The sequence below is a fragment of the Astatotilapia calliptera genome, chromosome 7 (genome assembly GCF_964374335.1).
Source record: "Astatotilapia calliptera chromosome 7, fAstCal68.1, whole genome shotgun sequence".
NCBI classification, from domain to species: domain Eukaryota; kingdom Metazoa; phylum Chordata; class Actinopteri; order Cichliformes; family Cichlidae; genus Astatotilapia; species Astatotilapia calliptera.
In genome coordinates this window covers 7,059,836-7,086,639 of record NC_137428.1, presented here as the reverse complement: position 1 = coordinate 7,086,639, position 26,804 = coordinate 7,059,836, and the positions used below count along the sequence as shown (strand labels likewise).

The 26,804-nt window shown below is 39.4% G+C and overlaps 2 protein-coding genes across 2 annotated transcripts in view; one reads left to right on the top strand and one right to left on the bottom strand.

Moving 5' to 3' along the window:
• Positions 1-221: 221 nt before the first annotated feature.
• The window catches only part of slc4a5b (solute carrier family 4 member 5b), a 61,613-nt gene continuing 35,030 nt past the window's right edge, over positions 222-26,804 (bottom strand). Inside the window, exons 18-28 of the mRNA XM_080303408.1 lie at positions 26,076-26,267; positions 25,112-25,225; positions 24,691-24,804; positions 19,552-19,713; positions 17,465-17,643; positions 17,033-17,105; positions 16,880-16,948; positions 15,222-15,395; positions 12,687-12,851; positions 7,214-7,266; positions 222-804 (exon numbers count right to left, since the gene is read on the bottom strand). Coding sequence (XP_080159534.1) covers positions 534-804; positions 7,214-7,266; positions 12,687-12,851; positions 15,222-15,395; positions 16,880-16,948; positions 17,033-17,105; positions 17,465-17,643; positions 19,552-19,713; positions 24,691-24,804; positions 25,112-25,225; positions 26,076-26,267 — 1,566 coding nt within the window. The 3' untranslated portion in view covers positions 222-533. The remainder of the gene's footprint in view (positions 805-7,213; positions 7,267-12,686; positions 12,852-15,221; positions 15,396-16,879; positions 16,949-17,032; positions 17,106-17,464; positions 17,644-19,551; positions 19,714-24,690; positions 24,805-25,111; positions 25,226-26,075; positions 26,268-26,804) is intronic.
• On the top strand, positions 1,472-3,329 carry LOC113025264 (E3 SUMO-protein ligase ZBED1-like). Its single transcript, XM_026172824.2, has 2 exons — positions 1,472-2,119; positions 2,361-3,329. Exons 1-2 carry the CDS (start codon positions 1,617-1,619, stop codon positions 3,010-3,012), a joined length of 1,155 nt encoding a protein of 384 aa, XP_026028609.2. The 5' UTR covers positions 1,472-1,616; the 3' UTR covers positions 3,013-3,329.

Genomic DNA, 26,804 nt, shown 5'->3' with positions numbered 1-26,804 from the left:
GATTAGAAGGCCAAGATGTATTTTCAAATTTAATGAACACTCCGCCGTATGCTATCATTTGCTTTAAAAATTGAGATTTCATATTTATATTACAGAAAGCATTAATACAGTACATTAAGTATCATTTATTCTAAATACAAGTAGGGAAACTCCGGGGAAAGCATTTCCTGACAAGAAAATGAATTGCATGAACGCTGTTATGACAAAAACAAACCAAAAGCTTTTAAATGGATGTTTCTTTTTTAATTTTTTAGATCAGGGTTTTACATCAGAAATGCGCATAAACATGTAGATCATGACCACTCATCAAATACACTGACCTATTAAACTGCCTCATTTATCAGTTATCTAATTGCTTCAGAGAGGGATTGTGCATTCATTAATATGCTTTGGTTTTTCTCGTTGGAACTACAAGAAGCTGGTTTCCAAAGCAGACCTGAGAGCTGATAATTACAAAAAAACCCACTTAAACGATGTTAGACATGATCTGTGATCAGTAAGCAACACTTTGCACCTTTCAACATTGTTTGTTTTTACAAAATGGTTTCAGCACAGGAGTTGTGAAAGTGATCTTGCTTTTTCTTGCAAGATTCTTTCTCCATTTTAGGCAGTGGCCAGTCATCAGACGGGTAGAAGTTGTGCTGCTGCTGTCTGAAGTGGAAGCCAGACTCCTCGCAATCGGACTCCACACGGATGCTGACCCTGGGCACAGGCTGGTGTTGTGGGTGTTGCAGAGGAGGGCTGAGGCTGAGTTCAGAGTCGGCACGTGAGGGGGGACAGGAGATCTTCAGGTGCAGAGTGATGCTGAGGAACAGTGGTGATGGAACACTTTTACTCTCCATGACTTTCACAGTTTCCAATTTTTCAATTTATTAGGAAATCAGACCTCAAACTGAACCAGCAGTCCTGCAACAAATCATCCTTCTGTTATGTATTTCATTATATTGTCTTTAAGGGTATCATTCATTTTATAATTTCTGGCTAAAACATATTTTTATTAGTACCAGAAAACAAAGCTTTAAATATATTTCTCTACAGTGGTTGGCAGTTACCCTCTGCAAAATGTAACCAAAGGTTTAACCACTGAGAGGCAGTGTTTAATAAGTTGGAGTGTTGAGGGTTTTCATGTGCTGTTGCTCTTTTCACTTTTGATATTTCTGTTTTGCTCCATGTCCTCAAGAGGCTTTGCTTTCCACAGGTCATAGCCACTGTGTCAACAACTGGTGATTACTCTGTGCCACAGCGGCTACATCCTGCCAGAAAACTTGAATGTGAGTGTTTTTGGCATAACCATCTGGTGTTTTGAAGCTGGAAACAAAGAGCAATGGGTAGATCTGACAGTGAAACTCAGGACTCAGGCTCATTAGCTGTCAACTTGAAACTGATCAAACCCCCCTACAAACCCCTACAAACCCCCAGCGAGAAGCACAATAACAATTCGAATCCACGAACTGTATGAAACGGAGAAAAAGAAAAAAGAAGAGGCTTTAGTTCACACAGAATGCGTGGCTCTGACAGGAGACCACTGGACATCATTGAGTAATGACAATTACCTGGGAGTTACTGCGCATTTAATCACTGAAGCCTGGGGTCTGACATCCTTTGCGCTGACTATAATGAAAACGGAAGAGCGGCACTTTGCGGAGGCTTGTGCAGAGCAGTTCCAGACTGTTGCTCGCAGGTGGAGAATTGAGGAGAAGGTGACAACAGTAGGCACGGACAGTGCGCGCAATATGATCGCCGCGGCTCGCATCATGCCATTCAATCACATGCCGTGTACCGCGCACATTCTACAGAGATGCATCACAGTGAGTCTCGCAGACAGTGGCTTTGTCACTGCGCTGGCCAAATGCCGCAAAATTGTTGGCCATTTTAAGCACAGCCCAGCAAACACAGCAGAGCTGAACGCAGAGCAGGTGTCACTGGGGCGCAAGCAGGAGCCGTTGGCCCAGGACGTGCCTATGCGCTGGAACTCCACGCTGGAGATGGTGAAGCGCTTGATCCACAACCAAACTGCAGTAACCGCGACTCTGGATAAACAAAAGCATAAACTTGTCCTCCTGACGCCTCCAGAGTGGGACAAACTCCAGAGACTGGAGACACTTCTAGAGCCCTGCAGGTGAGCCTGTCATTGTGACCATAATTGTAGGTTTAGATTAAATGTATCAAACATACATCTTAAATCAGTTTTGTTATTATGAAAATGTCTTATTTAAAAAATAAATGAAATCAAATATTTTATTAATATTACCTAGTATTAAAAAGCTTTTTTTAATTTGCTGTCTTATCTGTGTGTGTGTGTGTGTGTGTGTGTGTGTGTGTGTGTGTGTGTGTGTGTGTGTGTGTGTATTCCACTGCAGATATGTGACTGAACTGCTGGGAGGAGAGGCCTACGTCTCCTGCTCTGTAGTTCTACCAGCCTTCTGCCACCTGCGCCGTGTCATGGAAGTAACTGATGAGGACCCTGCATATGTGGTGAGGTTTAAAGAGAAGTTTAAGGAAGACCTTGCTTCCCGCCAGGAACATACCAACTATGCATGGCTCCAGATCGCAACTGCACTGGACCCACGTTTTAAAGACCTACGCAGTGTGCCCAAGACTGACAGAGAAGCAGTGTGGACCACACTGGCAGGCATGCTGCATGAAGACTCTCCTAGAAGATCACACACTGCAGAAGAAGGTCCAGCCAAGAAGAGGCTGAGCCTGCTGCAGATGGACTCTGACTCTGAGTCAGAGGAGGAGGTACAGCAGGACAGAGCCATACAGCGCTACAGAGCAGAGCCCTGCACTGCCTTAGAGGACTGTCCCTTACAGTGGTGGGCAGCTCATGCAGGAGCCCACAGCCAGCTGGCCCGCCTTGCTCGCAGATACCTGGCCACTCCTGCCTCCACAGTGCCCTGTGAGAGGCTGTTCTCTGTAGCAGGGCACATTGTGAACAAGAAGAGGTCTGCTCTGCACTCAGAGAACGTGGACAAGTTGGTTTGTCTCAGCAACTGGCTGAAGGATGAGTAGACCAGAGGACCGTGTGTTTAGAGCTTGTTCTATGGTTGAATGTGATTTAAACAATACTTTTCACTGTTGTTCATATTTTTTTGCACTAATCTACCTTACCCAAAAGGATGATTGGAGATTTTTTTCTATTTTGCCTGTTGAATTAGGCCTATGTTCTGTGAACTTGAAGATGTATATGGATAAAACAATGTGCTAGATTTAAACGGGTGGAAAACATTCAGTAAAAATCCCTCACAATTATTTGAAGCCCTGTTCTGCTTGTACTGCTTGTACTCACAATTAATAATAAATAAAACAAACAAGTGTGTTAAAAACCACTATCTGTCCCGATTTTTACATATATATATACACATATACACATATATTTCGAGTTGCGATTAATAAATTTTTAGGCTGTGATTAATTCGCTTCCAGCACAACACCCAGCCTACGTCAGACCACGCTGAGTGAACGCAGGCCACTCAGCGTGGTCTTAGCATTAAATAACACTAACAAGTGTGTAAAAATCCGCTATCTGTCCGTATGTTTGCACGCATTTTGGTCATATTTCGAGTGCGATTAATCATGATTAATAAATTTTTAGGCTGTGATTAATCTGATTAAAAATTTTAATCATTTGACAGCCCTAGTTATTTTAAAGAGTGGTGAAAACCATCAAGCACTATGATGAAACTGGCTCACATGCGGACTGCTCCAGGAAAGGAAATCTAAGAGTCCTCTTTGCTTTTGAGGATGAATTCATCCAAGTCACCAGCCCCAGGAAATGGTGGCTATTTTGAAGAATCTAAAATATTAAACATGTTTTGAGTTATTTTACATTTTTTTGTTTACTGCATAATTCCATATGTGTTCAGGGAACGCAAAATGGGTTAACAATTTAAAGCTGTTCTGCAGCAATGGAGGTTGATCAAACTTTGAAATTTGGTGTTCCACTTTTCTGGAATACTTACAACTCTCTCTGTCTGCATAAAAGCAGTGTTGAAACACACTGTGGTACCGTACCCTCATGAGCATCAGTAGAACAGTATTCTACTTCAGAAAGTAGTGTGTTGCTACAAAAATTGCGAGAAAAAGGCCATAAACAATGGAAGCGAGACAGACCATCACTTAAACACTAACAGTTAAAAATGTAGGTCTTTCCTACAGAGAAATTGCAAAGAAAGTTAAGGTGTCAGTGAGTACAGTTTCCTTCACCATCAAAAGGCACTCAGGAACTGGGGCAAACTCAAACAGGAAGAGGTCTTGCAGACCCGAAGACATAACTGAATCAGAGGACAAGTTTCTGAGAGTTAACGGCTTGCCTGATAGGCAGCTCACATGACAACAGCTTCAAAGCACAGCTTAGTATTGGTTGTATTAAGCAAGTCTGTTTCAACTGTGAAGAGAAGACTTTGAGCTGCAGATTTGACAGGATGAGTGTTAGGGTCCCTGGGTCGTTGACCCAGTGTTTTGTGTTTTTTGGTTCTTTGATTTTGTTATTTCATTATATTCTAGCTTTGCTTTACGGGTTTTAGGATTATTCTTAGTTAAGGTTCTCTGGGTGGGGTTTGATTAGAGTTTTAGTGTTCTGGTTTTCTGTCTGTGTTCCTTAGTTGCTGTCTCCCCTGTCTGCTGTATTCCCACGTCCAGTCAGTGTCTGTGTCTGCCCTGGTCCCATGTCTCTGTTCCCTTTGTTATAGTGCCTGCCTGTGAGTCTGTGTTATGTTTCCTGTTTTACTTTGAAAGTTCATGTCTGATGTTAATGTGTCTGGTTTTGCTTCCCCTTGTCTCGTTAGGCCTGATTTGCCCCAGCTGTGTTTCCCTCCTGTTACCCATTCCCTGATTGCTCCCTCTGTGTATTTGAGCCCTGTGTTTCTTTGTGTCTGTGTCGTGATCTACCGTTTACCTAGCTGTGTGTTCTGTCAGTCCTCTGGTTTAAGTTTATTTTGATTTTTTCCAGTTATGTTATATTTTGAGTTTTACATTAAAGCTGTTTTGAGTTCACGACTGTCTCCGGAGTCTGCACCTTGGGTCCTATTCCTGTCTGCACACAGCCACACATAACAATGAGTTGCAGCAAGAAAGCCATTGCTAAGGCATGAATGATGATAATAATTTTATTTTTTTAAAAACAGGGAAAAAAAGCTTGTCTGTCTTTCTGTTCTTTCATTATAAAAGATGGATATAGCTATTGTGACATCCTCCATTGGTTTCTAAAGTCTAATAGTCTAAATGTCACTAACCCTCAAAACATCACTGCTGTTTTTTAGTTTAGTTTTTGTTGTTTATTTCTTACATTTGAATCCAAAGTTACAGTACAGCATGTTGCACATACTTTTTTCAAAAAAGATTTCAGTCGCAAAATTATATATATAAATACCAACTGTATAACTAATTTTCTGCTAACTTCTAATCAGCTGGATCTCGTAAATCCTCACAGATTCCTAAATGCTTCCTAAATGTTTATTGTGACAGCTGGGGGATCATGTTATTGGAGCTAAAGTGGACCGTTTTTAACATATTTGAAATGGCTAATGACATCAGGCCAAGTGGACTGAGCTGTGTGGATGCATATTCAGTCAAAAGCTTCACTTCATCACAAAACTCTGAGAAAAGATTGCAGGACTGTTGTATCAGACTACTAGTTTGAGCTAAACGGAGTGTCATGTGCACATAAACAAGATGTATAACTGAACCTTTGAGTTGCATCTATTTAAAAATGTAATCGGTTTTGCATTAGTGAAGGTGAAGTGTGTGTTGTTTTTTTTTAAGTTACATTTTTTTATCCCAGACTTCAACATGATTCAGATACACCTGTTAAGATCATACTTAAAGGAAAAACATGTTAAGATGGAGGTCCATTCTCAAATTGGCTTCAAATGTTTGGGGTATTTACGGATTCAGATTAAAACATACTAAATTGAATTTTTATAGCTATGGTTTGCAGGATTAAAGAAGAAATCTCACCACCAAGGATTATCAGTTTACTACATGGTATCTTGAAATAGTTTTTGTGGCCTTACAGGATCCTTGGAGTGATTTTGGAAAGAGACACAAACACAGTCTCTGGGGGTCACAATCCCCGATAAATGGCAGGATTGTACCAGAAGGTGTATCTGGCATAAAATCTGTGTAACATGATTGAAGCAGCGTGGGATAGTCTTGAGAATAGAACAAAAGGCAGAAAGGTCCAAAGAAGACCTTTGAATGTCCTTCAAGATGCCTTTAGAAGTTTTCTCTATGACACTTAACTAAATAACTGAAAGCTGCCTCGGTGGCTTTAATTTCCATTCATGTTTGCACAAGTTTGAATAAAGCACTGCACCCCTTTCCCAGTTTTCTAACAAAATGTAAAGAAATGAGGGGTGGCTCGAGATTTTTCACATTACAGTAGATAGATTTTTTTTGGGGGGGGGGAATAAAGTCATAATGGTCATTTCTTCATCTTCTGGTCTTAATTAGTTTTGAAGAGTTTAAAATAATTTCAATGCACCATTGTACAACAAGTAACTTTAACTTATTTTGTTTTTGAAGACTGATTTCTTTTAAGTGTTATACAACTTTGGGAAAACTGGGCTAAAATTCAATGAAAATAGTAAAATAAAAAATAATAATAATTTTTGCAGTCACAAAGTTACGAACAGTATTTATAGCAGGAATCAGAACAAAGCTATAAAACAATTGTCACATAGTACCAATGGCTCCGATTTCACTCCTATTGGTATCAAAATGTCACAGTTGACAACACACGTTTTGCTTATAACTTCTTGCTGTTAACAAAATGACAAACTTACAGTAATGGAGATAGCTGTCAAATACCAAACATACAGATCTACATAGAAATAAAAATAATAATAATAACAATTAACATAACAGTTTCATACACTGCACTATACAGTTTCTATGAAAGTGCACTGGATTACATCTCCATTATCTATATACTCCATTGTCTGTATACTCTATATCTTTCCAATACAGAGACATCACAAGCTTTCAAACATAAGCTCTACAAATAAAAATGTCTAAGTCTATGATCATCTAAATCATCACCCTACATACTAGGGATAGAAATACAATACAGAAGCTGATAATTCAATGAAATGTGTGTTTCTTATTTATAACTGTGTTTTGTGGTCTGGAAATAACAGTTTTGTCCCCAATGTTCCTGTCAGGTGAATATATCAGATCACTGTAGGGCACGTGCAATTTCAGCACACAGTACCTGTGGTCTAGCTCATTTTGATCAGATGTGACTGTTGAGTAAGGGTTCGTCTCCTGTAAGAAGCCACATGCACACATATGGACAGAGAACATATGCACAAAACAACACCAAACAAGCATACACAGGCATGTAAACACATAACATAAATACAAACACAGAAACACGAGAAATTATTAAGTACATTCACTGAAAACTGGCAGATACTGTGCATTACTTCAACAGTCAAAGTGAAATCTACAAAAGATCCAATGTCACAAACAAGATCGAATGCTGTTTGCACCTCATCTGTGTTAGTTAATAACACTGAATATTTACAACATAAATTATGCTGACACATAGGTAATAGAAATGATTAGTGTACTCACAATCTGAGGATAGGCTTTGGGTGGGAGAGTTATTTTGGGAAAGGTCTGACTTTGAGTGGGGCTTTGTGGTCTCCATGTGAATCTTCACTGGAGGGTTTGCAGAGCTGTCAGGCTAAGTGACAAAAAGAGGAAGCAGTTGGCATGCAGGAGAAATTAGAATCTTAAAGGATAAGACTTGATGTTTTTATTAGAGACCTTAAAACCCAGGTACACCAGCATACAGCAGCAAGCAGCAACCATCACTCCTGTTAACAAGTCATCTACCTTAAAGTGTCTCAGACCTATCACCTTAATGTCTGCAGTCACTAAATGCTTCGAGAGGCTGATCCTGCAACAAATAAAGGCCTCCCTCCCACAAAACCTAGACTGTCATCAGTTTGCCTACAGCACAAACAGATCGACAGAGAACGCCATTGCCACAGCCCTCGACACACAGAAATCTGCCACCTAGAGCAACCAGGAAACTATGTCAGAATTCTGTTGATAGAATACAGTTCAGTGGTTACTACCGTTATTATTCTTGGAATCCTGGTTGACAACCTGATTAACATCAGTTTACCTCCCTCCACCTGTGCCTGAATGAGGGACTCTCCACCCAAGACTGTCATCAGGCTGGGACATGGCTGCTCCAGTCTGCATGCCAAGTATCCTTGGGCAAGGTACTAACCCCAAGCTGCTCTCCGATACATCCATTAAGTAGCCAAAAGGATGGTTCCACAGTGTGCGAACTCAACTTTAAAACATGGAGGAGGAAGTGTGATGGTCTGGAGCTGTTTTACTGGATCTAGGGTTGTTGAGGGGCACCCTGAACCAAAACAGCTACCACAGCATTCTGCAGCGTAATGCAATACCCTCTGGTATACGCCTAGTTGGACAACAAGATAATGACCCAAAACACAAGTCTAAGCTATGCCAGAACTGAACAGAACCGCAAAAAAAGAAGAAGATTGTAAGTTCACAAACATGGAGTGAACAGCACAGACTCCATACGTAAACCCCATTGAGTTGGTTTGGGATGAACTGGACAGTAGAGTGAAAGCAAAGCAACCTTCATGTGCCACACATGAAGGTTGCAAAAGGAACTTGTGCAACAGATATGTGTAGAACTTTCTGAAGAATATTTGATTTCTATTGTAGGAAGAATGCCACAGATGTGTTCAGCTGTTATATCTGGCAAAGGTGGCTACTACTACTGAGTCCAAAGTTTAGAATACATTTTGGTCTGATAATTTATTCCATCATTTCTTTTTTAAATCGCAATTGCTTATTTGTATTAAGCTTTCATTTCTGAGTGCAGTGAGATATTAAAGTACATAATATTCTGTAAAAAACAGGAAAAATTGGATGTTATATCCTTCAAGATTAGGTACTCTAGCAGCTTAGGAGCAGCCTAGGAGCTTGAGGGTCCTGTGCAGTATCTTTGATGTCCCTGGGACTGCGATCTTCTGGACAGGATGTTGTTCCTGGGATCTGATGGAGCGACTCACCTAGCCTGAGGGTCACTCCCCCGAGTTCTCCGATTACCACTGGGACCACTGTTACTTTCACCCTCCACATCTTCTTGAGCTCTTCTCTGAGCCCTTGGTACCTCTCCAGCCTCATGTTCCTTCTCCCTGCTGTTGCTGTCATTTGGTATCACTAAGTCTATCACTATGGCCATCTTCCTCTGCTGTCCACCACTGCTATGTCCGGTTGGTTAGCCATCACCATTTTGTCCGTCTTTACAGAACCTGCACCTAAGGTCTTGCCTTGCGTGATAGACCCCAGACTCTATGGAGCTTGTACTTAGAGCTTGTGCTATCATGATCGGTGTGTCTATGCTGTCTTTTGTCCAGCTTTGTCCAACCACTGGTAGGTTTTCTGGATGTCAGCCAGTTCCTCTATCTGTCGGTGGTACACACTGCGAAGGGGCCTCTCCTTCCATGATGGTTTCCTCTCTTGCTCCTCTTTCTTGGGTTTCTGCTGTCTGAGGCGGCAGACTGAGAACATGGTTAGTCAAGGCCATCTTCCTGAAATACTTGTGAATGTTCATTGTCTCATCCTGGACTGTGGTTCTGATACTCACTAGTCCCTGGCCTCCTTGCTTCCACTTAGTGTACAATCTCAGTATGCTGGACTTGAAACCCTCAATGCATGGTCAGGACCTTCCTGGTCTTGATGTCAGTGGCTTCCATCTCCTCCTTCCCAGCAGGGTACCTGATCAGGTCGTAGGTGTTGATAGCCCAGATCTTATTCTTACCATTCAGCTGACTCCTCAGATCTTGCCTGACCATCTGCAGGTACTTAGTGGTTGCAGCTTTCCTAGCAGCCTCTTCGTGGTTCCAATTTGCCTGTGGGAGACCCAGGTAGTTGTAGCTGTCCTCGATGTCTGCAATGTTGCCTTCTGGTAGTACAGTCGCCTCAGTTCTGACTACCTTCCCTCTCTTCTTTACCATCTGATTTCACTTCTCCAGTCTGACTGACTTTCTGACCTCTTTGCATCCTGGTGGTGTGGATCAGTGAATCGAAGTCACATTCACTCTGGGCATATAGCGTTTTGTCTTCCATGTAGATCACTGCTCCATTCCGTAGTTGGTACCTGTAGCCAGTCTTGTCAGTGATCTCACTGAGGGGGTTCCGGCCTATGCAGAACAGCAGTGGGGACAGAGTATGTCCTTGGTAGATCCCGCACTTGATGGTAACTTGTGCTATGGGATTGAAGTTTCCAAGGCCTGAGGTATGGCGAGCTTGCTGTACTTCTTAGGCACCTTTCTGCTACTCTGATAGTTAGCTAACTTCCCTCCATGGCCTTTGGTCTCCTTCTACTGCTCTTTGTGGCTGTTTATCTTGCAGCCAAGCACCTCACTGATCACTGCTGCTGTGGAGCAGATCAGCTGGTTAGTCTCAATATGGTCGTAGGAGGTATTGCCGAGCTTGAAGGATAGACTGCCCGCAGGGACGGGGGGGGGGGGGGGGGGGGTTCTTTTGCACGCACGCACAATCCACATAATGTGGAGTAGTAGCCGGGGATAAAAGGATTTGACACCCAGCCTTATGTGTTAAAACGGTGTTGAAAATGGCCAAACTCCTAAAACAGAACTTTTCCTTATCTGCTAGTAAATAGATCAGTTTTATTGTTAATCAAAGCTAAATCAAAGCAATAAGTCTGATCAGTATCTTAGTAGAGAGATGTCTAATTATTGAACTGAATCTGGTGTCTAGATTTTGTGTGTGTAGACATGATCCATCATCAACTTTTTTATTCAAGTTTGAGTTTGAGAAGATAACCACTATGTCATCAACCCATCATTATATTTTTCATCAAGAACATAGTTTTAAATGTTGTGAGGGGTAAACACAGAATTATGATTCGTATGTGAATTTGCTGATAGTTAATTATGCACAATAATGATCAGAACACAATCAGTAAATATAAAGACAATTGAGTTTGCCTAAAGATGATTAATAGGAATAGAAAGTTAAAAAAAAAAAAAAAAAAGGAAAATAATGAGTTTAGAGACAGGCGCAACTTGGGGCTTAGCTGAAAGCCTGTATAGAAATGGCCTTGAGAAATATGAGAGTGAGTCCGTGTGTGAGTAAATGAGAGCACACACAAGACACAACACTCTTAATGCCTGACTTATAAAGTGTTCTATTTAGTGAGAAAGGGGATTGTATTTATTCTATAGAGTAAACTGTGACTGACAAACACAGAGTTTTAAAGAGAAACATATTTGAATTAAAAGGGACTATGCTAAAGTGAATGTGCTAATGAAATCTTAACTGAAGCCTATTCACATGTGACTGAATGTTCAAATGTAATGAAATTTTCCATGTTAAAAGAGAGAAATAGAAAGAGGGAATAAGGTGGGGTTGAAGATCAGTGAATCTCATGTAAACATGCACTTAGTTGACTAGATATTAAGAGAGAGAGAGTGGGAGAGAGAGAGAGGTGGGGAGTGGGCACTTAATTGGGATGCCTGGAGGCAATCTGGGTCAGTCTCCAGCACTCTGCAAGATGAGTAGTTCGAAAGGTTGGATTCCATAAGTTAATTGTTGGAGATTCCAGCAGAGGCGCCAAGGTGTTAGGTGTTGGAAAACCAGGACACACTGATGAGAAATATATATGTATATGTATATATATGCATATATATATGGTGAACTTACAGAGGCACAGTGTTCCAACATTCAGAAGAAGGAACGGCTCTCATCGCTAGAGATTACATTTTTTAAATTCATGTTTTCATGTTGTAAATTCTTTTTGAATCTGCATGCTCCATCTGCCTGTTACTTTGCTGCTGAACACCTGAATTTCCCTAATGAGCGACAATAAAGGATATTTCTATTCTATTTGTATTCTAACTCGGCCATAATTGGATCTCAACTCCAGCCCACATCAGCTGATGGTTGAGCATATACCCTTCCACAGATTTTCAAATCTCAGATGGGGCCATTTCAGTTCCTTCAGCCGCAACAAGCTGCTTTGCAACCCACATCCACTCCTGCTCCTCCACTTCCTTTCATGTCTATTTTCATGGATGATCACTTTGGTCTGTGCTGGGTTTCTGACTGAACTGAAGAGTGTAATTTATTAACTGTGTTGCACAATTCAGGAAAACATCTCCCCCACGCGTGAATAGCAGAGGCTTATGAGACAAGAATGTCAGTGTTTCAGTGAACTGGGCAAAGTTAATACTGCTGATAGTGACCAAGCTATAATTACTAATAAAAATTTGATCAATAACACCAAGCTTATCCTTTAAAGCCATCAGTGGGCATCACTTGTGCTTCTACACAGCTGTCAAGCAACCCTTTTAGTATGGACAAAGACTTGGATGAAGCATAAATACAAAGGGTACACATAAGCACACACGCTGTTTCTAAAGGTTGGAACAAAGTGGGAGAGGTGAAAGATGTACTGAGAAGATGATGGACAGACAGGAAGACTGTAGTAAGAGGGAATGAAGTGCCTTTCAGCAACACTGTGGGAGAGGAGAAACATACAGTATTAGTTAGAGAAAATAAACCCAGGATCGACACAACCACAGCAATGGAGTGACACACACTTAAATACACAGTTAATACTAAGAAAGACAGATCCACACTTGACAAATAGTGCATTTCCTCACCTCCTCATCACTCTCAGGCTCTGGTGCTTTCTTGTCTTTCTTCTTCTTCTTCTCATCTTCCTTCTTCTTCTTGTCTTTGTCTGGCAGGATGTCATCCAGCCAGGCCAAATCATGTTGCGAGAACATCAAATCCAGCAGCTTCCGTACAACCATGAGACCGAGAATCTACAAAACCAGGTAGATTAACATTATCTTGTCATTGTTGTAAATCGCCGCTATATAAATAATACATAATTGAAGAGAGTTGTACTACTACTAATACAATTATTATTACCATATCAGTGAATGAGGCCCAGTGGCTCAGTAGCAGACTTTCTGAAATAGAGGGGCCTGGGTTCGAGTCTGCTCTAGAACATTTCTTAATAAAGCAAGTTAACAAGTAAAAATGATACGCCTTGGAGAGATCCTTTTAAAGTTGGTTTTGATGTGACAAAAACCAACTTCTACAAGCAACATTACATTTTTCATTGTTTTGTACAATGTTTAATGGATTTATTTTCAGTGCTTAGTTGTATTTGGGAATCATTTGGAGAATATTTTACAAAACAGTGTTTTATCTTCAGGCTTTCATATGACAAAAGAAAGAAGAAAAAAAGGACGACTGATTAATTTTTTCCAGGGTCAATACAATTTGGCAATTTACTTGAGTAGAAAATATTAGATTGATAATGGACGAAATTGTTGGGTCTGTGTTTCCACAAGCCCCGCTAATTCTAGAGACTTATTCATCATGAAGAAAACAAGACAGTCAATCGATCGATTATTTGCGCAAGGGAGGCCTCGTCTGTGTCCACCATGAAAATGACCCCCAGATCTGACCTCCTCCTGCTACCTTTTATTGAGGGACAGTTCACACAAAACACGTCAGAACAAAGCCACGCCCCCTTGGTCCTAACTTCTGTAAGAGAGTGTGTGTGTGTGTGTGTGTGTGTGTGTGTGTGTGTGTGTGTGTGTGTGTGTGTGTGTGTGTGTGTGTGTGTCAGACCTCCTGATGACCAAAGGGTCGTAAACCCAGGAAGCTTACATCAAAAGAAACAGATCTTTCAGATAGGATGTATCTACAATAAAACCTCCCCAGCACAGAGTGGTTGGAGAGGTGGTCAGGATCAAAGGAATGGCTTTGATCCTACTGCTTAAACTACGACTTTACAAATTTAAGAAACACAATGGCAACATTCAACAATTAGACTTAACAGAAATTCTGACTGTGTGCAGCTTTTCAAGAGTGATGTTGGAATATAAGTATTATTTCAAAATGGATGAGCTGGAGGTTTTTCAAAATTTTTGGGACTATAAAGGTAGTCTGTTTACATTAAATAATTCTGAACTTTTATTTAGGAATGTGTCGATTTGAGCTGAATGTTTATATGGATCACTATTAAGTGAATAAATGTGTTTTAAAATCAAATCAATATCTCTGTCAGGTTTCCTGTCTACTCTTTGCCATATCAGAGTAGACAGAAAATCTGAAAAAAGAAATGAAAAGAAAAAACTACAAAGCTTTAGAGTAGAAAATAAGGCAGTTTTTCTAGCTGTCCTCTTCAAAATTTAACAAAAAGTTTCATCACTAGAAGCAGCATTTTAATGTTTTTGAATGTGTGATACTGTTTGAACAAGCACATAACAAATATGCTTGTCACATTTCCAGGGGTGAGGGGAGGAAGCCAGTACAAAAAGAAACACTATGGCAACCAGTCTAGCTAAAGATGGAGAGTGGTGAATAAAACACGTAGTGAGTGAAAAAAGGTGACTAATGAGTGTTCATAAAGCTTTATTTGTACTTATGTGACAAAAGCATGCACTTTTCTCACTTCTGCATAGATACTTTATAGGAAAATGTCAAAGCTTTTGCTTCTTTGTAACCTGTTGATAACTTTAGTTATTTTGGAGGGTAAAACATGGAAATTTACAAAAGGTTCCAAACAGGACCAATAAAATAAGTCAATAGGACATTCTTAAAGGTCATTGAATATTATTTAAATCAAGCTAAAGTTATTAGCTGCATCATAACCGGAATGTAACCTTTTTTCAGTACAACTGTAATTCCTGCTTTCTGCTTTTTGAGTAAATGATGATAGAAAAGCATCTGTTTTGACATATTTTTTCGTTCACGTCAGACGACGTGCCAGACAGTTTAATCCGTGTAGTTTTACATTTAGCCGGAATAATTTTTAGTTTAATAGCTATACAATGACCCTTCTTGGTAGTTTAGTTTGATAAATTGTTCCTGTAGCTCAGTAAGTATAGCAGATCATCTACTGATCGGAAGGCTGATGGTTCCATCCGTGGCTGTTCCAGTCTGAATCCCACATATCCTCGGACAAGATACAAACCCCAAGTTGCTCTTTGACGATTCCATCAGAGTATGAATGTGCGTGATTAGTAGATGGAAAGCATGTAAGCATAGAAGAAGTGCTTGTGTGAATGGGTGAATGAGGAGTTGTATACAGTGCTTTGAATGTTCTGGGAGCATAGAATGATGCTATGTAAGAATCAGTTCATTTACCTAAACAGAAGAACACAGAACACCCTCACCATTACTGGGAAGATGATGGCCAGAAATGTAGACTTAAGGATCCAGAGAACAGCCAGACACACAATCTGGACTAGGGTGAAAAGGTGGACGCGTCTCATAGGGACATGACGCAGGAAGGAGAAGTCTGGCTGGTGTTTGGGCGGCATTAGATACAGCTTGATGCGCTCCCAGAACTGGAACAAAGAAATCGAGAAAATATTTTAAGGTATTCTTTTATTTAGTGTTTTAGAGATGAAGCAGAACATTGTGTCATCCAGGAAATTACCAGAAATGAAAAATTCCAATTATTCCATATATTCCATTCCTATATCTTCTAATGTTGCTGCCTAAGTTAAACTTGTATAATGTAAACAGAATTGGTCCTAGCAAGGAACCCTGTGGAACTCCACAATTAACCTCAGTGTGTAAAGAGGACTCTCCATTTACATGAACACATTGGAATCTATTACATTTCAATTTGCAGATTCTAATTTGATATGATTCAAACCGCTATCTTTAATGCCTACAACATGCTCTAATTGCTTTAATAAAATATTAAGGTCAACTGCATCGAACACTGTGCTGAGGTGTGGCAGGACAAGTAGAGATGATTCCACCATCAAAGGCCATCAGATCACTTCTAACCTTCACTAACACTGTTAATTTAATTTGATGAACTCCTAAACTTGACTGAAACTCTTTAAATAAACCATTACTCTGCAGTTGAAGATTTTTTCAGAGATTTGAGATTGACCTTTAATTAGCTTAGACATCTGTGTCAAGTGATAATGGCCTTTCAAGTAACGGTTTAATTACTGCCGTCTTTGAAGGCCTGTCGCACATAGCTGATTAATAGAGAACAGAGAACTAATAGAGTAAATTTAAATGTTATTAGGAAGTGATAAGAGAAATGAGGAATTTCAGAGAATACTGTTAAATATTCTATTTCTATGCCATATGTTCCACAGGGTTCAGTGCAAGGACTGCATATCATGTGCACATTATATATGCTTCCCCTAGGCAGTATCATTAGAAGGCATAACATACAATTTCACTGCTACACAGATGATACCATAGCATTGTCTATACATAAAGCCAGATGAAACACACCAAATGGTTAACCTGCAGAAATATCTTAAAAATATAAAGACTCATTGATGATGATCTAATTTTTTACTTCAAAATTCAGATAAAACTGAGGTAATTTTACTCAGCCCTAAAAATCTTAGAAACATACTGTATAACCAGATACTTAGTCTTGATGGATCCAATCCTATCCATTCTTTCTGTTTTCTCTCTAATATTGTAGGGTCTTTACCTTATAATATAAAGAACCTTGAAGCAACTCTTGTTGTGATTTGGTGCTATATAAATAAAACTGAATTGAGTTTAAGTGCTTTAATTGATCTGTCAATTATATTATATTATATGTTATTATAAACTCATTCATTTCCTTAAGCTTGTACAATCTGGCCCTCTGAGAAAAAACACATGGTGTTTGAAAATGAATATGTTTACACTGAAAAAGACTGGATTTTTGTTATTCCTGTTTTCTGCTTGTGTCTGATTTTTCATCTATGCACCATTTTCTTTTCATATATATTGGCATATAGATTATAGTTTCCATGAAGAAAAATATGGAGAAAAAAAAATATATATGTATTTTTTTGTAGTATACCTGGATGCCACTCAGTGAAGCCACTCCCATGTAGAGGAAGACTCCATAAAGGACAGGCATGGGGATGTACTGAATTGAACAGAACATACATTTTAAAATAAAACCAATATAAACTTTCTACTGACACCACATCAGTCTCATCTACGAACTTACCTGAAGTATAGGGGCAAGAAAGACTGAGAGTCCTGTTAGGACAAACACCAAAATGCCTGTCAACCTCTGCTCTCTGGAAGTGAAGAATCAAAAGCATAGCATAAAACTTTATTCTAGGTCCACACAAAAAGATGATTTAGGCAATCAGAAAACAAACAGACCTTAATCTGAAATAAGGACTCTCTTTTCTATGCAGTCTATCTTTAAGATCTCAAAAGTGAAGTAAGCATTTTCACTTTTCACCATCTTAAGCCTTCCTTACGCCAGCAGGGGACACTCCTCTGGTTCCAAAAATACGTTTTATAGAATTTATTCCCCCCACTTTGTCCCCCAATTGATATATTACCAGCCTATGAGCATGCAACGGTTCAGAACACCAAGCTGATGATGGTATGATGGTTAGCTTTTTTTTTCTGGGGGGGGGGGTCCCACCTGACTCCAAGGAACTGTGGTTGCTCTCCAGGGGCACTAGATTCACTCTCCATCTTCAGTGAGTCGATATGAGCAATGGAGATGACAGTGGCTGCTACATACCATGGCATGCCCATGAAAGAACACACAGCCATCAGCACACCTACCCAGAACAGGTCCAAGTGGTAGCCACAGCTTTTCTGAAATTGGGTGCAATAACGGGAAATTACCCAGAAGATCCACTCCCCATGTAATCCTGAACTGTGTAAACAGTTCAAAAATTACCAAAAACACAAAAAATACATTTGCTTTAAATTTGAGTATCACAAAGCATCATGGCACTTTCATTGCTTTAGTATAGTAATGTATTGAAGCAGTAGTGCAGTACTGTTACAATTCAAGCTACAATTGTTCAAGTTGTAAACATGGTATTTTTTCTTCTCATTACCTTTCCCAGATAATATCTATAACTACAGGGAGTGCAGAAGTATTAGGCAAATGAGTATTTTGTCCACATCATCCTCTTCATGCATGTTGTCTTACTCCAAGCTGTATAGGGTCGAAAGCCTACTATCAATTAAGCATATTAGGTGATGTGCATCTCTGTAATGAGAAGGGGTGTGGTCTAATGACATCAACACCCTATATCAAGTGTGCATAATTATTAGGCAACGTCCTTTCCTTTGGCAAAATGGGTCAAAAGAAGGACTTGACAGGCTCAGAAAAGTCAAAAATAGTGAGATATCTTGCAGAGGGATGCAGCAGTCTCAAAATTGCAAAGCTTCTGAAGCGTGATCATCAAACAATCAAGCGTTTCATTCAAAATAGTCAACAGGGTCGCAAGAAGCGTGTGGAAAAACCAAGGTGCAAAATAACTGCCCATGAACTGAGAAAAGTCAAGCGTGCAGCTGCCAAGATGCCACTTGCCACCAGTTTGGCCATATTTCAGAGCTGCAACATCACTGGAGTGCCCAAAAGCACAAGGTGTGCAATACTCAGAGACATGGCCAAGGTAAGAAAGGCTGAAAGACGACCACCACTGAACAAGACACACAAGCTGAAACGTCAAGACTGGGCCAAGAAATATCTCAAGACTGGTTTTTCTAAGGTTTTATGGACTGATGAAATGAGAGTGAGTCTTGATGGGCCAGATGGATGGGCCCGTGGCTGGATTGGTAAAGGGCAGAGAGCTCCAGTCCGACTCAGACGCCAGCAAGGTGGAGGTGGAGTACTGGTTTGGGCTGGTATCATCAAAGATGAGCTTGTGGGGCCTTTTCGGGTTGAGGATGGAGTCAAGCTCAACTCCCAGTCCTACTGCCAGTTTCTGGAAGACACCTTCTTCAAGCAGTGGTACAGGAAGAAGTCTGCATCCTTCAAGAAAAACATGATTTTCATGCAGGACAATGCTCCATCACACGCGTCCAAGTACTCCACAGCGTGGCTGGCAAGAAAGGGTATAAAAGAAGAAAAACTAATGACATGGCCACCTTGTTCACCTGATCTGAACCCCATTGAGAACCTGTGGTCCATCATCAAATGTGAGATTTACAAGGAGGGAAAACAGTACACCTCTCTGAACAGTGTCTGGGAGGCTGTGGTTGCTGCTGCACGCAATGTTGATGGTGAACAGATCAAAACACTGACAGAATCCATGGATGGCAGGCTTTTGAGTGTCCTTGCAAAGAAAGGTGGCTATATTGGTCGCTGATTTGTTTTTGTTTTGTTTTTGAATGTCAGAAACGTATATTTGTGAATGTGGAGATGTTTCACTGGTGAAAATAAATAATTGAAATGGGTATATATTTGTTTTTTGTTAAGTTGCCTAATAATTATGCACAGTAATAGTCACCTGCACACACAGATATCCCCCTAAAATAGCTAAAACTAAAAACAAACTAAAAACTACTTCCAAAAACATTCAGCTTTGATATTAATGAGTTTTTTGGGTTCATGGTTGTTGTTCAATAATAAAATTATTCCTCAAAAATACAACTTGCCTAATAATTCTGCACTCCCTGTATAACTGTTAACATTTAGGCAGAATACTTTCTAATATACTCTATATATTTATCTGTTCTGTGACCATTTCATCTTCGGTGTTTGCAGACCTTTAATTTGTTTTCCTTGCGGTTGACAATGACAGCACTAATCTGCTGGTCCATGAAGATGAGGATGGTGACCAGAAGAGCAGGAACGAAACTGGCCACACACCACCACCAGGGGTTCTTACCAAAGGGCATCACCAGCCAGCCGCGGTCACTACGTGTAGGCTGTATAACAACAAAGAAGAAATATTGGTAACACTTTATAATAAGTGCACACTATTAAGCATTAGGTAATCATCTGTTAAATATTTTATATTTCAAACCTATATAAATACAGTGAAACTACCATACTAGCAGAAAATAGTGAAAGAGGAAATCAGAGAATTGTGTTAGGTTGCAATGGCAAAATAAAAATTGTGCAGATCATTTATTAAGTAAAAGTAATGCATATGCTAGAAAACGCTCGTCTCAGCCACTGTGATTATGTCCATTTCTTTCTACACTACCATTTTAAACCCATTAATCTGCCATTTGGCCATTTTACTTTTTCAGGGGTAGAACAGTGAGGATTCACCTTTTATCAGATGTTGACCTGATGATAGCAATTAAGATGCCATTTACTGAATGAATGATATTTGTCTAGTATGCCATATTACTTTTGCATTAAAGAACAGAGATTTTTAAATAATCAGTTTTTAATAATAAAGAGATATGTTTTCTGGACACAAAAAGGGGAACATGGGAAAAAAAAAAGCAACAAAATTGGCTATCGGCCAAATTGTTATTTTAGACACTAAAAAAGAATTGCACATTTTATCTCTGAACGTTTTATAAACATGTACATGTTGAGCTGCACAACGATAGCATATTTATATAGCTTGGATAATTTCTATGGGTTTGTAAAATTCCATTCTAAGTGGGCGAGTGCCTTACCTTAATTCATAGGTGTATAGGTGTCAAACTCTGGCCCGCGGGCCAAATTTGGCCCGCAGCCTAATTACATTTGGCCCGCGAAGCCATACCAAATTACTATTGGAGCTGGCCTACTGGTATTATACAGCTAATATATATATTGTTTAGTATTAAGCTTTGCTTGTTCTATATTCAGTTTTTCAGCAAAATGTGTTTGAGTCCATAAGAAAAGATTCATTCTTATATCTGGAGGAATATTTCAATAAATATTAACGTTAGCCCGCGACTTTGTTCCAGTTTTGAATTTTGGCCCACTGTGTATTTGAGTTTGACACCCCTGCCTTAATTGAACTGGACTATTTAAGTCTTTTCTTTTTGATATTAAATTATTTTAAAAAGTAACTACAGTTGCCATACACACTCATTGGTTGTTTAGGTATACCTGTTAAAATGCACACATATCTAGCACAAATATCTAATCAAATTTTCTTCCAGAAAATAACAAATGATTTGAGTGTAGAACAAGCTCTATAGTATAAGCATTTGAAAATGCAATTTGTGTGAAAATGTGACAGATACAAGCACAAATTACTTCTGACTATGCCATAACTCAGTTGAGTTAAGATTATAGACTTAGTCAAAAAGACCTGCTGATGTTCAAAGTGAGATTGGAAAATGTTCCCTGGTATGATGAGTGATTATTCTCCTTTGATCAGAATTTGGCCCAAACAACATGAAAGCATGATTCACTCTTGCCTTGCATCAGTGGTTCAGGTTGCTGCTGGTGATCGCTTCCTGGCACATTTTGGGCACTACCTGACAGCCTACCTGAGTATTATTGCTGACCTTGTCCATCCCTTTAGGACTACAGTGTACTGTATCCTAGTAGTATGAGCTGGTAGCACCTGCTACCAGCATGATAACTCTCCATGTCATAAAACCCAGCTCATGTCAAACTAGTTTCTTTGTGACAGTGTGTTCACTGGACTCAAATGGCCTCCAGCATCGCATGTCAATCCAATAGAGCACCTTTCAGATGTGCTGAAATGGGATGGGATATTCCAATGTGTAGTCTATAAATCTTCAACAACTGTGTGATGCCATCATGTTAATATGGATTAAAATCTCTGAATGCTTCTAACACCTTGTCTAAAAAGAAGGCTACTGGCCATTTTTAATTTTCTTAAGATGTTTCAGTTTTCATCCAAATGCCTTCTTTAGTTCTAAAACCAAAATATGTAAAGTCCCAGGTATTTAAACCCTTTTAGGGGTTGTTCCCTTTAAAGGTGGCTGTTGACCCATTATTGATCTTTCCTCCTGGGAAAGGGAATATTATGGTTTAAAAGAAAACATATCCATGTGTTAGAATGGCCCAGTCAAAGTCCAGATCTAAGTCCAATCGAGAATCTGTGGCAAGATCTGAAACTGCTGTTCACAAACGCTGCCCATCTGATCTGACTGAGCTGGAGCTGTTTTGCAAAGAAGAATGGGCAAAGATTTCAGTCTCTAGATGTGCAAAGCTGGTAGAGACTGACCCTAAAAGACTGGCAGCTGTAATTGCAGCAAAAGGTGGTTCTACAAAGTATTGACTCCGGGGGCCGAATAATTATGCACTCCTCACTTTTCAGTTATTTATTTGTAAAAAATATTTGGAATCATGTATGATTTTCGTTCCACTTCTCACGTGTGCACCACTTTGTGTTGGTCTTTCACGTGGAATTCCAATAAAATTGATTCATGTTTGTTGCTGTAATGTGACAAAATGTGGAAAAGTTCAAGGGGGCCGAATACTTTTGCAAGCCACTGTAGCACTTTTCTACTCTCCTGGAGTACTCAAAGGGTTCTATACAATATGCCACATTCACCCAATCACACCCATTCTCACAAGCACTTTCTCTAAACTGAGTGCTTTCTAACTACATTCACACACATTCACACTCTGATGGATGCATAACTTGCATACTTGACATGCAGACTGGAGGAGCCAGGGATCAAACTACCAGCCTTCCGATTAGTAGGTTACCCGCTCTACCTGATGCCATCCAGTAGCTAGGTGCTACTGCCGCTTAGGTGCTTGTAAATTCTGTAGGTGGCTGATTTCATACTGATAATAATAGGTCTAACTGGGACTCCTTTGTAGATCTTTTGAGGGCACATATACAGGGTATAGCATCCCCCGGGGTAAAGGTGGTGGTTGTAGGTTGGTCTACATGGCTAATGTCCACATTTTGGACTAAAAAAATGGATGGTTTGAAACAGGAATAAAAGAAGCAATCTATATCCACTTCAAATGACCATCATTCATCACTTATTGGCTTACGACACAAAATGTCAGACATCTTCAATTCAATTTTATTTATATAATCACCTCAAGACGCTTTATATTGCAAGGACTCTACAACAATACAGAAAAAATCCCACAATTAAATGATCTCGTTTGAGCAACGACTTAGTAAGAGTGGGAAGGAAAAACTCCCTTTTAACAGGAAGAAACCTCCGGCAAAACAAGGCTCAAGGAGGGACAGCCATCTGCCACGACTGGTTGATGGGAAGAAGACAGGGCAAAAGACGCACTGTGGATGAGAGCCAGAGATTAATAACTCATGAGTAAATGCAGAGTGGTGTATAACAGTGAGTGAAAAGAGGTGAGAGAAGGAGAAACGTTCAGCGCATTATGTGAAGCCCCCAGCAGCTTAACCTAATTGCAGCATAACAAAGGAAGGATTCGGGGTCACCTGATCCCCTGCTAATAATAAGCTTTGTCAAAAAGAAAAGTTTTAAGCCTAAACTTAAAAGCAGAAAGTGTGTCTGCACATCATTAATAGTGGGCCAATGACTACCTTCTAAGAGACAGCCTCCAGTATGGCTTAAATACCTGGAACTCGTCACCTTTCAGTTTTAAAACTGAAGAAGCCTGTGAGTTGAAACATATTCCAAAAGCTTAAAGTCCAATTTTCTTAGCCTACCATGAGTTGGATGAATGAGAACCTACATAAACATATTTTCCACCAACTTGTTCAATCTATCCTACAAAGCATTAAGACTAAAGCTAAAATGGGGTTTACATTGCAAGGCATATCTAATAAAGTGTCCAGTGAATGTAAACCTGAAATAGTTCCCTTTAAAGAGCTATACATAGGTGGCGATATTGGAAGCATAATTCATATCATGTTAGAAGTATAAAAACTTCCAATATGATAACAACAATATAACAGCAACTACATTAAAAGTTATTTTCTAACCATTGCTAGCATGCACCCAGAATTAAGGAGGGAAAAAACCTGAAATTAAACACATATATATGTCTTAGGGACAGTATTCAAGATATCATTTTCAGACTTTGTGTAATGGTCAATACCAGTAACAGTTTGAGCTGATTTAACTTAGGTGAAAATTGGGTCAAGGACACAGCACATGTGGAAATCAGTAAAAATGTTATATAAACCTCTATTTTCTGGTTTTTAAAATTCACATTAATATACTAGGCCTCAGTGGACATGAGTACCATTTGATGCAGAGCACTATTTGATCTTCACAGTTAAGGCTCAAGATCGAAGTTGATACTGGGAGAAAAAAAATTCAAGGAAACACTGAGTAATTTTTTATATGAAACGGCATGGAGAGCGATGTATTTCTATTTTTTCTATGCGATGACCTATGACATCAGAATAATGCCATGAAGTTTTGCAAAAATCACACACTGCATGGTAAATGGTAAATAGACTGGTTCTTATCTTGTACTTTTTTACTCTACCTGAGCATTCAAAGTGCTTTATACAACAATGTACTTTAGACTGCTTTCAGTATATATTAAAATATCAATTTTTTACAGCTTGTAGAAGCCAACGATTTTAGCCAATTCTGGTCCAAACATATAGGTAAAGATAACAAAATATAAAGTCAGGGTCCCACAAATTAGGGGAAAAGCCTAAGTTTCCATTGAATCACTTCCAAACTTTAAAGATAAACATAAACATTTTCTTTTTGAGCTCTTCAAAAACTTTTTTCTTTTCCAATACAACATTATGACTTCATAATGACACAAAGAGATGAATATACTGCAAAAGATTTCCATATTGTTCTGACATCAGCAAAAATGATCTACGAAAGCAATGTCATAATTGGGGATTTCCACATTACCAATGCTGACATCAATATAAGTTTTAGTATAGCTCTTGCTGCTTGGGGAGAGTTGGGCTCATTGAGTGCTCTTGTTAGAAGTATAATTATTCTTTGAAGTGACAGAATATATATATATATTTTTTAAAAATTTTGTGAAAAATCAAATACCTTGAACTCTGTTGGCACGATAAGTTTGGGTGTGTCTAACCCCATCAGCATATCGAGACCCACAAAGGACATGATTGACATGAAGATGGCAAAGTCACTGATTAGCTTCCTCAGCTATAGGTCAGCCCATATACAATTACACAGGACAAAAGAAGGGCAAAGACAAATGTGCACAGTAAAAGTGATGACGGGAGACATACGTTTAAGTATAAGAAAGTGGTAGATACATGAGGAAAGCAAGACAGTGAAAAGAGAAAAGAGATTATTTACTCAGTTAAAGTGTAAAATTGATCAATCCACACACTCCAAATCCTGTTTAGATGCGTAAACAACTACATTGCTGAGGAAAGAATTGAGTGGCCAGCAGTGTCCTAAGAACAAGGTCTGACAAGATGAGAGAGGTATTTAGGAAAGGGTGGACCTTGAGTTCAGTGGGTACGTGCAGTTTGGGTGTGTCCAGCGCCAACAGACAATCCAACCCACAGAAGACCAGGATAGAAATGATGATGGCAAAATCACTGATCAGTGTGCGAAGCTGGAGCACATACGTGGAAAGCAGTGGAGGGGGGGGGGGAACAACATGGAGAGAACATTCTGGTAAACATATGGAAGTGTAAGGTTGGTTGTCTGGATAACGAGCACATACTGTGTAGGTGAAGTTTTAAAGTAAAACACTGGCAATATTCTACATTTCTAATGAGTATATTTAGATGGACTACGTAAGTAAGTAGACAAAGTACATATAATTATGCCATGCCAGAAATCTCTTGGCAGACGTTTGGATGTCTTCTTCTATGATGGCATTTGTCTTTGCCTATTAGGCACTTCCCTTGATGTGTCATTTTATTGAGAACAATTTAACACTCACTCTAAATCTTGTGAGAAATTGAAAGTGCTTCTGTTTATAGTAGCCAAACAATACCTTAAAGCTAGCTTTATGTGTTCAAATCATTATTTCTCATCTGTTCCATAGTCTCATTGGTATTTAGGTGTTGCTCTTCATTTTCATCATGCAACATTACAGAAGTATACAAGTTTGGATGTTTTCAGTCCTCTGTGAAGCCTAAGTGCTTGCATGAAAACTGAACCATTCAGATGCTAAAATAGCTAAACAAGCAGATCATCCCACTTAAAGAGGCTCTAAAACTAGCCTTTTAGTCTAAGTGACTATTATTGTAAAAATGAGTTTTACAATAGCCTACTTGGTAGATCTTTTTGACCTTAAAAGGAACATCACCAGCGTTGTTCTTTAAATGCCACTACTTTGATGCTGTAATTATAGGCATAACATCAAATTAAAGGAAACCAGCATTTCACATGCAGGAATTAAAGGCAGCCTGGGAGAGTTTTCTTCCTGCAGTTATTGAGTATAAGGATTTGCTTACCTTTGTTGGGAAGTAGCGGCTAAACTTGAACTTCTTAAGAGACACTGTCATGGAGTAGGTGCCAAAGAAGAGGATGAAGGACATGAGGGCCAGGTCAGGAACATACTTACAGGAGTTCCCCACCAGCATACCACCATACTTGACACATTCTTTCTTACTCAGCTGACTCCAGTCCAGATCTGTTAAGTTAAACTAAAAACGACAACGGCAGAAGGAGAAGCAAAAGTAGAGAATCGAAGGGATGAGGAAGGAAGAAGCATAGCAGAGAAGGGAAAATTGATGGATAGGTAGCGGAGTGGAGAAAAAGCAGACACAAGAAAGAGAAAAAAAACCAAGCAATAACAAAAGAAAAAAACACAACACATATAACTGAAAGCCACAGTGCTTTCTGATGGCTGGATTAACGCCGCTGTCTTGGCCCATATTTATCAAGCAAGTGGACTCAATTATAGGAATCACACTGAACTTCATTTTGGACCTTTACATTATTTTTTTAAAATGTTTCCACATAGGAGAAAGCATTGTATCCCAGCTTTATGAAATTTAGAGTTGCAAATTAAAAATCAGGATGGAATTTGTATGCTTTTCCTGCTGCTTTCTGAGGAATAGACTAACACTTTTAAATAACGCTTAATGGCATTATACAGTTTTTTAAAAGCTGTATAATAATCAGAGTAGCCATCAGAAAAATCTGCTTGAAAAACAATGCTTGACTTCCAGCCAGCCGAG

Excerpts from the sequence above, each read along its gene's own strand:
- LOC113025264 (XM_026172824.2), top strand. The coding sequence starts at position 1,617 with ATGAAAACGGAAGAGCGGCACTTTGCGGAGGCTTGTGCAGAGCAGTTC. Across the intron at positions 2,120-2,360 it reads ACACTTCTAGAGCCCTGCAG|ATATGTGACTGAACTGCTGG; the intron begins GTGAGCCTGTCA and ends ATTCCACTGCAG.